The sequence below is a fragment of the Salmo salar genome, chromosome 01 (genome assembly GCF_965601325.2).
Source record: "Salmo salar chromosome 01, fSalSal1, whole genome shotgun sequence".
In the NCBI taxonomy this organism is placed as follows: domain Eukaryota; kingdom Metazoa; phylum Chordata; class Actinopteri; order Salmoniformes; family Salmonidae; genus Salmo; species Salmo salar.
The window spans coordinates 7,227,501-7,240,000 of NC_138291.1; the positions used below are offsets into that span (position 1 = coordinate 7,227,501).

The 12,500-nt window shown below is 42.0% G+C and overlaps 1 protein-coding gene across 2 annotated transcripts in view; it reads right to left on the reverse strand.

Moving 5' to 3' along the window:
* The window catches only part of LOC106603281 (prospero homeobox protein 1), a 73,529-nt gene that overhangs the window by 46,001 nt on the left and 15,028 nt on the right, over positions 1–12,500 (reverse strand). For both annotated transcript variants that reach the window (XM_082961065.1, XM_045710207.2), the window contains exon 5: positions 3,863–3,970. In XM_082961065.1, coding sequence (XP_082817191.1) covers positions 3,863–3,970 — 108 coding nt within the window. The remainder of the gene's footprint in view (positions 1–3,862; positions 3,971–12,500) is intronic.

Consider the following 12,500-nt stretch of genomic DNA (forward strand, 5'->3'; position numbering starts at 1 on the left):
CAAAGAAAAGAGTCCCCTCATCCAGCTGGTCCTGGGGCTGAGTTCACTAACCTGTTCTACTAAAACACTGAAGCCTCAGGACCAGAACATCCAATCAATCAGAATAAACCAAATTACAACACAGTCAAAACAAAACTACATTGCTTATTGGGAAACACAAGCACAAACACAAAGCAAAATGCAGTGCTATCTGGCCCTAAATCGACAGTACACTATGGCTAAATATTTGACCATGGTTACTGATCAAAACCTTAGAAAAACCTTGACAAAGTACAGGCTCAGTGAGCACAGCCTTGCCATTGAAAAGGGTAGACACAGGAAAACCTGGCTCCCTGTAGAGGAAAGGCTGTGCAACCACTGCACCACAGCAGAACCTGAGACGGAGCTACATTTCCTGACAAAATGTCAAAAATATAAAACAATTAGAGAGTGTCATTTCCCCAAATTTGAAACCCTTATTCAAGGTTTCAAAGACCTCTCTGATGAGGATAGGCTACCCGTCCTGTTGGGGGAGGACGCAGAGAGCTGTGGGTTGGCAGCGCACTACATTGCTGCCTGCCATAAGTTGAGGGACAGTGTCTGACAGACCAATAAACCTGCACATGTCCTCTACTGTATGATTATTGTTATTGTTCAATGTGTTGGTTATTTTGACCCTTGGTTATTGTTGTTACTGTTGTCCCGTTGACAATATTTGATTCTCATTTTTATTTATTTTTATATTGTAAATATCCAAAATAAGCTTTGGCAATATGTATATTGTTACGTCATGCCAATAAAGCGAATTGAATTGAATTGAATTGAATTGAGAGAGAGAGAGAGAGAGAGAGAGAGAGAGAGATGGAGAGATAGATCCTTGAATCAAATCTCCCCCTGATTTGGGGTACAGTATGTTAATGGACACCATTTTACAGGACTCTACATGATGATCTAAACACTAGCAGATTTCAGGAGGATATCTTGAATGGCGTTATATAATAATCCCATTTAGGATTAGTGTTTGAGATTGTTTGATTTATTTTGTTTAGATTAAATTAGATTAAGCTAGTATATATATATATATATATATATAATGTGATGACAAAAAGGCTGTTAACGTGAGGTCATTGTATCCTTAGGGCTAGGTGCAGGTACTGTACACTTAGCAACCTGGTGTCCGACGACAACTGTCGCCACGGCAGCGGAATGAGGATGTGGCGTTGCCGCGAGGACGTAGTCACCGTGGATACAGGCCGGAGGGCAGCTGGTGTGTGTGTGTGTGTTTCTCATTTGAATAATGTGTCCTGAATCAGCCGTACACACCTCGTAAATACCGCACCATCACTGCCTTTGTGTTGGTGTTGTTGTCTTGTGGTTTTCATTTGTTTGTTCACCCCTCCCTGTCCTCTCTGTCCTTCTCACCGGTCGTCACCCCCCCCCCCCCCTTCTCCCAGTCCAAAAAAACAGCCTGTCCAAAAAGGGTGGGAATGTGTGTGTGTGTGTGTGTGTGTGTGTGTGTGTGTGTGTGTGTGTGTGTGTTGTGTGTGTGTGGTGTGTGTGGTGTGTGTGTGTGTGTGTGTGTGTGTGTGTGTGTGTGTGTGTGTGTGTGTGTGTGTGTGTGTGTGTGTGTGTGTGTGTGTGTGTGTGTGTGTTGTGTGTTGTGTGTGTGTGTGTGTGTGTGTGTGTATACTGTGTGTGTGTGTGTGTGTGTGTGTGTGTGTGTGTGTGTGTGTGTGTGTGTGTGTGTGTGTGTGTGTGTGTTGTGTGTGTGTGTGTGTGTGTGTGTGTGTGTGTGTGTGTGTGTGTGTGTGTTGTGTTTGTCTAGCGGTATATATTGTGTAAGGTAATGTTATGTGTTATCGTGTTGTTATGCATTGTCTGTATAACATGTTTTGTTTTATAAATACAGTCAATTGAATGAAATTTAAAATATAAACACATAAACCTTTGTGGGAAATATCGGGGCTGGTTCAGCGTTGACAGTGTATGTGTTTGTATGTGTGTGTACATATGTGTCTGTGTGTCTGTGAGAGAGATGGAGAATGTGAAGCCTTTTCACCCACCCCCCCATCAGATTAAGGCCAGTTATTATAATTGGGCGACAGACAGTTGGCAGAATGCTCCTCAGTGCCCCATCTGTGCCAGTATCACACACACACACACACACACACACACACACACACACACACACACACACACCACACACACACACACACACACACACACACACACAGACCGAGTGGAGTAAGCAGGGGAACAGGGGAACTGTGTTGCTATGTCACTGTGAATACTGTGTTGCTATGTCACTGTGAATACTGTGTTGCTATGTTACTGTGTTACTGTGTTACTATGTCACTGTGAATACTGTGTTACTATGTCACTGTGAATACTGTGTTGCTATGTCACTGTGAATACTGTGTTGCTATGTCACTGTGAATACTGTGTTGCTATGTCACTGTGAATACTGTGTTACTATGTCACTGTGAATACCGTGTTACTATGTCACTGTGAATACTGTGTTGCTATGTCACTGTGAATACTGTGTTACTATGTCACTGTGAATACTGTGTTACTGTCACTGTGAATACTGTGTTGCTATGTCACTGTGTTACTGTGTTGCTATGTCACTGTGAATACTGTGTTACTATGTCACTGTGAATACTGTGTTGCTATGTCACTGTGAATACTGTGTTACTATGTCACTGTGAATACTGTGTTACTATGTCACTGTGAATACTGTGTTACTATGTCACTGTGTTACTGTGTTACTATGTCACTGTGAATACTGTGTTACTATGTCACTGTGAATACTGTGTTACTACGTCACTGTGAATACTGTGTTACTATGTCACTGTGAATACTGTGTTACTATGTCACTGTGAATACTGTGTTACTATGTCACTGTGAATACTGTGTTACTATGTCACTGTGAATACTGTGTTGCTATGTCACTGTGAATACTGTGTTGCTATGTCACTGTGAATACTGTGTTACTATGTCACTGTGAATACTGTGTTACTATGTCACTGTGAATACTGTGTTGCTATGTCACTGTGTTACTGTGATGCTATGTCACTGTGAATACTGTGTTACTATGTCAATGTGAATACTGTGTTGCTATGTCACTGTGAATACTGTGTTACTATGTCACTGTGAATACTGTGTTACTATGTCACTGTGAATACTGTGTTACTATGTCACTGTGAATACTGTGAATACTGTGAATACTGTGTTACTATGTCACAGTTTTCACTGTGTTGCTATGTCACTGTGAATACTGTGTTACTATGTCACTGTGAATACTGTGTTACTATGTCACTGTGAATACTGTGTTACTATGTCACTGTGAATACTGTGTTACTATGTCACTGTGAATACTGTGTTACTATGTCACTGTGAATACTGTGTCACTATGTCACTGTGAATACTGTGTTGCTATGTCACTGTGATTACTGTGTTACTATGACACTGTGTTACTATGTCACTGTGAATACTGTGTTACTATGTCACTGTGAATACTGTGTTACTATGTCACTGTGAATACTGTAAAGAAGCGAGGAGTAAAGAGGAGAGGAGTAAAGAGGAGAGGAGTAAAGAGGAGAGGAGAGGAGTAAAGAGGAGAGGAGAGGAGTAAAGAGGAGAGGAGTGGAGTAAAGAGGAGAGGAGGTAGAGGAGAGGAGTAAAGAGAAGAGGAGTAAAGAGGAGAGGAGTAAAGAGAAGAGGAGAGGAGTAAAGAGGAGAGGTGTAAAGAGAAGAGGAGACGAGTAGAGAGGAGAGGAGAGAAGTAAAGAGGAGAGGAGTAGAGAGGAGAGGAGTGGAGAGGAGAGGAGTAAAGAGAAGAGGAGTAAATAGGGGAGGAGAGGAGAGGAAGTGCGATGCTTACCTTGACGTCTGAGAAGAATGTCTTGAGCATGTTGGATGAGGGGTATCTGCTGTAGAAGAACATGAGTTTGGCTTTCTTCAGATGGTTGGGAGACAAGCCCTCCTGGATCTGACATGGCCTCAGTCAAGGAACGCAGTACAGATTTACATTTTAGTCTTATCCGGAGCGACTTTCAGTTAGTCCATTCATCTTAAAGTAGTTGGTAAGACAACCATATCAGTTAGTCCATTACTATTAAAACTTCTCAGGGCTAGGCCCCTTTTTTCTCAATTTCCGACTGAATGACGTGCCCAAAGTAAACTGCCTGTAGCTCAGGCCCTGAAGCCAGGATATCCATATAATTGGTACCATTGGAAAGAAAACACTTTGAAGTTTGTAGAAATGTAAAAAAAATGTAGGAGACTATAACACAATAGATATGGTAGGAGAAAATCCAAAGAAAAACCAACTGGAATTATTTTTGTGAGAGACCATCATCTTAGAAATGCAAGAGAAAGGTCATATTGTGAAATAGCTTCATGGATGCAATTCCTATGGCTTCCACAGGGTGTCAGCAGTCTATGTTCAAGGTTTCAGTCTTGTAACTTCAAAAACGAATAAGAAATAATAGTTTTAGTATCAGGACACAGACTTGGAAATCCGTGTCTTTGAGCGCAACGATGAAGTTGCACACCTGCTAAAATCGGTTTCCTATTGAACATACTTCTTTCCGAAAGATATAATATAGTTTGATTACATTTTAGGGTGTCTGAGGAGTAAATAGAAACGTATTTTGACTTGTTGAAACAAAGTTTAGGGGTAGATTTTCAGATTTCTTTCTCTGCATGTTGAACGAGTGGATTACTCAAAATGATATAAAGAAGGATGTTATCTCTGGGACCCTTTGGATGACAAATCAGAGGAAGATTTTCAAAAAGTAAGTGAATATTTAATCTTTATATGTGAAATTATGAAACCTGTGCCGGTGGAAAAATATTTTGATCTGGTGGCGCCGTCCTCAAACAATCGCATGGCATGTTTTCGCTGTAATAGCTGCTGTAAATCGGACAGTGCAGTTAGATTAACAAGAATTTAAGCTTTCAGCCGATATAAGACACTTATATGTACCTAAATGTTTAAAATCCATAATATTTATTTGAATTTATTTGAATTACGCTCCCTCCAGTTTCATTGGAAGTTGTCCGCTAGCGGGACACCGATCCTTAAAGTAGCTAGGTAAGACAACCACATCAGTCATAGTATGTAAAACTTTTCTACCAGTATAGCACATTCTGTTAACCTAACCTACTTTTCAACAGTAACCCACAATTAAAAATTATGATTTAAAATCAAAACTCTTTACACACACACACCCGCACGCACGCACACACACACACACACACACAGACAAGTGCCCAGAGCGTGTGTGTGTGTGTGTGCGCGTGCGTGCGTGTGTGTGTGTGTGTGCGTGCGTGCGTGCGCGTGTGTGTGTGTGTGTGTGTGTGCTGGAGAACAGCTGTGCCCTCTCTCTGTGGCATGCTGCCATTAACAGTTCTATAATCTATCAGACAAGAGGGGACACAGGGGACCAATCAATAGAGGCCTGCAAGTTCAATTAACACCCAACCCTCCCCCTGCCATCCCCTAAAGAGGTCCTAAATCTCACCCCTCTGGAGACACAGGGAGAGAGGGCAGGGGGGAAAGAGGCGAAGAGAGAAGAGAAAAGAGGAGAGGGGAGAGGAGAGGGTAGAGTGGAGAGAGAAGGGGAGGGAAGAGGGGAAGAGGGGAGGGAAGAGAGGAGAGAAGGAGAGGATAGGGGAGAGGGGAGAGAGAAGGGGAGGGAAGAGGGGAAGAGGGGAGTGCCCTTTAAGCTCATCACTAAGCTCAGGGCCTGGAACTGAAACCTATTTTATTATATACCAGTATTGATGTAGGAACTGGTTTGGGTTTTTAGTTTACCTTCTATAACAGTATTTTAAGGTTTGTTTTGTAAATGTGATGTGAAACTCACACCAAGCCCTGCCCCCTTCCACACCAAGCCCTGCCCCCTTCCACACCAACCCCACCCCTCCCTCGCCAAGCCCTGCCCCCTTCCACACCAAGCCCCACCCCCTCCATCACCAAGCCCCCTTCCACACCAAGCCCCACCCCTCCCTCGCCAAGCCCTGCCCCCTTCCACACCAAGCCCCACCCCCTCCATCACCAAGCCCCCTTCCACACCAAGCCCCACCCCCTCCATCACCAAGCCCCCTTCCACACCAAGCCCCACCCCCTCCATCACCAAGCCCCCTTCCACACCAAGCCCCACCCCTCCCTCGCCAAGCCCTGCCCCCTGTCACTCAAGGAATGAACACGAAGTCACAATCACTTTCTTGCTGTTCAGTCAGATAGACGCAGGGAGATGTTGGTAACAATTGTGCTGCTTGTGTATTTTACTGTTTGCTAGTTTGTCTTTTCTTAGCAAGTTCAAGCTAAAATAAATTGTATTAGCCGCTAATGCTAATTGATACTTAGCTGGCTAGCTAGCTTGCTAAATGTACTAAGAGTCAGAGCAAACGTAGCTAGCTAACACAGCCTGATACCAGTGCTGATGTAGGCTTAGATAACCAGGTTGTTTGTGAAACGGTATCTTCTAGATCAGAGAGGAATAGGCAAAGCATGAATATTTTAGCTAGCTAGCTGCATGAGGTCAGAAAACATGTAATGTAACATCTAATTAGGTTCCCCTGGAAACACTGACCAACATTCTTTTTCATACCCTGTCAATAATTCCTCCCTGGCTTACTAATTCGTTGTCATGTCAAACAACAATGTATTCAAGGTACTGCCCACTATATTCTAACTATAAAATTATATGAATCATTCTATTTCCATGATTCAAACAGTTTACCAATTAATTAGGCCTAGATTTATTGGCCATATCATCCAGCTCTGTGGGGCAATATGCTTGTGTTTCTACAAACACAAGCATATTGCTAGGTATTACTGTTGTAGCTACAAACACAAGCATATTGCTAGGTATTACTGTTGGAGCTACAAACACAAGCATATTGCTAGGTATTATTGTTGTAGCTACAAACACAAGCATTTCACTGCACCTGCGATAACATCTGCAAATCTGTGTAGGTGACCAATAAACTTTGATGTGATTTGAGCTAGGGAGAGAGGTGGAGTGGAGGCCAAAGAGAGAGGAGGAGAGGAGGCCAGAGAGATAGAGGATGAGAGGAGCTCAGAGAGAGAGAGGAGGAGAGGAGGCCAGAGAGAGAGAAGAGGAGAGGAGCTCAGAGAGAGAGGAGGAGAGGAGGCCAGAGAGAGAGAAGAGGAGAGGCCAGAGAGAGAGAAGAGGAGAGGCCAGAGAGAGAGGAGGAGAGGAGGCCAGAGAGAGAGAGAAGAGGAGAGGAGGAGAGGAGGCCAGAGAGAGAGGTGTGGAGGCCAGTGAGAGAGGAGGAGAGGAGGCCAGAGAGAGAGATGAGGCCAGAGAGAGGAGGAGAGGAGGCCAGAGTGAGAGGAGGAGAGGAGGCCAGAGAGAGAGAGGAGAGGAGACCAGAGAGAGAGGGGAGGAGAGGAGGCCAGAGAGAGAGAGGAGGAGAGGAGGCCAGAAGTAGAGAGAAGGAGAGGAGGCCAGAGAGAGAGGGGAGGAGAGGAGGCCAGAGAGAGAGGGGAGGAGAGGAGGCCAGAGAGAGATAGGAGTAAAGGAGGCTAGAGAGAGGAGGAAAGGAGGCCAGAGAGAGAGAGGAGGAGAGGAGGCCAGAGTGAGAGAGGAAGAGAGGAGGCCAGAGAGAGAGAGGAGAGGAAGCCTATTATTAGTATTAGTATTAGTAGTATTATTAGTAGTCTTAGTATTAGTAATAGTAGTATTAGTATTATAATTATTATTAGTATTATTATTATTAGTATTATTAGTATTAGTATTATTAGTATTATTAGTATTGTTAGTATTAGTATTATTAGTATTATTAGTATTATTAGTATTAGTATTATTAGTATTATTAGTATTGTTAGTATTAGTATTATTAGTATTATTAGTATTGTTAGTAGTAGTATTAGTGTTATTAGTATTCATATTAGCGTTATTAGTATTCATATTAGCATTATTAGTATCAGTATTAGTAGTAGTATTAGTATTATTAGTATTACCGGTATTAGTATTATTAGTATTAGTAGAATTAGTATTAGTAGTATTATTAGTAGTATTAGTATTAATAGTAGTATTAGTATTATTAGTATTAGTGGTATTATTAGTATTAGTATTATTCGTTTTAGTGGAATTAGTATTAGTAGTATTATTAGTGGTAGTATTAGTAGTATCAGTATTAGTAGTAGTATTATTATTATTATTATTATTATTATTATTATTATTAATATTATTAGTATTGGTATTATTAGTATTAGTAGTATTGTTAGTAGTAGTATTAGTGTTATTAGTATCCATATTAGTATTATTAGTATCAGTATTAGTAGTATTAGTAGTATTATTAGTATTAGTATTATTAGTAGAATTAGTATTAGTAATATTAGTAGTAGTATTATTAGTAGTATTAGTGTTAGTAGCAGTATTAGTATTAGTATTATTAGTATTAGCAGTATTATTATTATTAGTATTAGCATTATTAGAATTGTTATTATTATTAGTAGTAGTAGTATTATTAGTATTATTAGTATCAGTATTAGTAGTATTAGTAGAATTAGTATTAGTAGTATTAGTATTATTAGTATCAGTATTATCAGTATTAGTAGTATTAGTATTAGCATTATTAGAATTATTATTATTATTATTAGTAGTAGTAGTAGTAGTAGTATTAGTATTATTAGTATCAGTATTAGTAGTATTAGTATTAGTAGTATTAGTATTAGTAGTATTAGTATTATTATTAATCATCCCAGTTTCTGTGTTTGTGTGAAACTCTGAATCCCAGGTGTTTATTAATGACTCACATGTTCTCTCAGTTAATCCCCTGCTGAACTGGCCCTGACATCCTTGTTGTTCACAAGGATGTCACACACCCAGACACACACACACACACACACACACACACACACACGCACACACGCATGCACGCACGCACGCACACACACACACACACACCCAGACACACACACACACGCGCACACACACACGCGCACACACACACGCACACACACACACACACACACACACACACACAAGGACACGCAGACACACACACACACACAAGCATGCACACACGCACACGCACCCACCCACCCACACACACACACAGACACACAGACTGCTTACCCTTGTTTTTGGAAAAAGGATCACAGTAAATAGTGTGATTACATGGTGTTTAAGGTCATTTGCTCTGTTTCATATTGAGGTAAAACTATACAGCTGCAACTCCAAACAACAAAAACTGATCTGACTGACTGACTGACTGACTGACTGACAGACTGACCTGACTGACCTGACTGACTGACTGACTGACTGACCTGATTGACTGATCTGACTGACTGACTGACTGACTGACTGACTGACCTGACTGACTGACTGAACTGACTGACTGACCTGACTGACTGACCTGACTGACCTGACTGACTGACTGACCTGACTGACTGACTGACTGACTGACAGACAGACAGACTGACCTGACTGACTGACTGATCTGACTGACTGACTGATCTGACTGACTGACTGACTGACCTGACTGACTGACTGACTGATTGACCTGACTGACTGACTGACTGACTGACTGACTGACTGACTGACTGACCTGACTGACCTGACTGACTGACTGACTGATTGATTGATCTGACTGACCTGACTGACTGACCTGACTGACTGACTGACTGACTGACTGACTGACTGATTGATTGATCTGACTGACCTGACTGACTGACCTGACTGACTGACTGACTGACTGACTGACTGACTGACCTGACTGACTGACCTGACTGACTGACTGACCTGACTGACTGAGCTGACTAGAACCAAAGACAAGACAAACCCCAAACAAGTTAACAAGGTGCAAACTAACAGATAAAACACGTAAGGTCTGGAGACAGCAGGAGCGGTAGAGATACTCTCAATGATCGGTTATGAAAAGCCAACTGACATTTACTCCTGAGTTGCTGACCTGTTGCACCCTCGACAACTCGTGTGATTATTATTATCTGACCCTGCTGGTCGTCTATGAACATTTGAACATCTTGGCCATGTTCTGTTATAATCTCCACCCGGCACAGCCAGAAGAGGACTGGCCACCCCTCATAGCCTGGTTCCTCTCTACCCGGCACAGCCAGAAGAGGACTGGCCACCCCTCATAGCCTGGTTCCTCTCTACCCGGCACAGCCAGAAGAGGACTGGCCACCCATCATAGCCTGGTTCCTCTCTACCCGGCACAGCCAGAAGAGGACTGGCCACCCCTCATCGCCTGGTTCCTCTCTACCCGGCACAGCCAGAAGAGGACTGGCCACCCCTCATAGCCTGGTTCCTCTCTACCCGGCACAGCCAGAAGAGGACTGGCCACCCCTCATCGCCTGGTTCCTCTCTACCCGGCACAGCCAGAAGAGGACTGGCCACCCCTCATAGCCTGGTTCCTCTCTACCCGGCACAGCCAGAAGAGGACTGGCCACCCCTCATCGCCTGGTTCCTCTCTACCCGGCACAGCCAGAAGAGGACTGGCCACCCCTCATAGCCTGGTTCCTCTCTAGGTTTCTTCCTAGGTTTTGGCCTTCTTCCTAGCCACCGTGCTTCTACACCTGTATTGCTTCCTGTTTGGGGTTTTAGGCTGGGTTTCTGTACAGCACTTTGTGACATCAGCTGATGTAAGAAGGGCTTTATAAATACATTTGATTGATTGATAACAGTACTGAATGTAGTCACTCAATAGAGTACTGAAAGTAGTCACTCATAACAGTACTGAATGTAGTCACTCATAGCAGTACTGAATGTAGTCACTCATAACAATACTGAATGTAGTCACTCATAACAGTACTGAATGTAGTCACTCATAACAGTACTGAATGTAGTCACTCATAACAGTACTGAATGTAGTCACTCATAACAGTACTGAATGTAGTCACTCATAACAGTACTGAATGTAGTCACTCATAACAATACTGAATGTAGTCACTCATAACAGTACTGAATGTAGTCACTCATAACAGTACTGAATGTAGTCACTCAATACAGTACTGAATGTAGTCACTCATAACAGTACTGAATGTAGTCACTCAATAGAGTACTGAATGTAGTCACTCATAGCAGTACTGAATGTAGTCACTCAATACAGTACTGAATGTAGTCACTCAATACAGTACTGAATGTAGTCAGTCAATACAGTACTGAATGTAGTCACTCATAACAGTACTGAATGTAGTCACTCAATAGAGTACTGAATGCAGTCACTCATAACAATATTGAATGTACTCATAATAATATAATGGAAGCATATCACAGAAATGTGTTAAAATAAGAATCTCCCTATCTCTCTACTATCTACTATGTACCATCTACTAACATGTATTCAACTCTACCTCCCTATCTCGCTGTCTCTCTATCTACCTAACATGTATTCAACCCTATCTCTCTGTCTCTCTACTATCTACCTAACATGTATTCAACCCTACCTCCCTGTCTCTCTACTATCTACCTAACATGTATTCAACCCTATCTCTCTGTCTCTCTACTATCTACCTAACATGTATTCAAACCTATCTCTCTGTCTCTCTACTATCTACCTAACATGTATTCAAACCCTATCTCTTTGTCTCTCTACTATCTACCTAACATGTATTCAAACCTATCTCTCTGTCTCTCTACTATCTACCTAACATGTATTCAAACCTATCTCTCTGTCTCTCTACTATCTACCTAACATGTATTCAAACCCTATCTCTTTGTCTCTCTACTATCTACCTAACATGTATTCAACCCTATCTCTCTGTCTCTCTACTATCTACCTAACATGTATTCAAACCTATCTCCCTGTCTCTCTACTATCTACCTAACATGTATTCAAACCTATCTCCCTGTCTCTCTACTATCTACCTAACATGTATTCAACCCTATTTATTTGTCGTACTACTATCTACCTAACATGTATTCAACCCTATCTCTTTGTCGTTCTACTATCTAGTTAACATGTATTCAACCCTATCTCTTTGTCGTTCTACTATCTAGTTAACATGTATTCTGGCCTGTGGAAAACAGTCATTAGGTGAGGAGTGTGTTTAGGTCAGGCACAGTAGTGGCCGCTGATTGGCTGAATACCCGGGAAGCAAAATGGTTGGAGTTGTCAACAAAGCAGAATGACAGAAATATGATGCCAAGTTTTCCAACTACCGGTAGTTTCTTTGAGAAGATGTATAAAACAATTTGCGCATTTGAACAACAGTATAAATACACCGAATCACCACTGCTGCACATGCTGCCACTGTTTTCAACGGATAAGATGATACTATTTACACCGAGGAGTCAGAACTAACGAGTGCCCTACGGAGAACGCAACAAGCAGCATGCAGATGCAATAAGTGAAATCACATTATCTAACTAATACTGAAGTCGTGCACAATTATCAAGTTTCTTTTTAGGTTTACGTTACACATTCATTGTCAGTTAGAGACACAATAGGACAACAAAAGCATAATCAGTGCTCTAACTCCCCCTTGTGGTGGTCTGGAGAAATGAAGAAGTGACGCA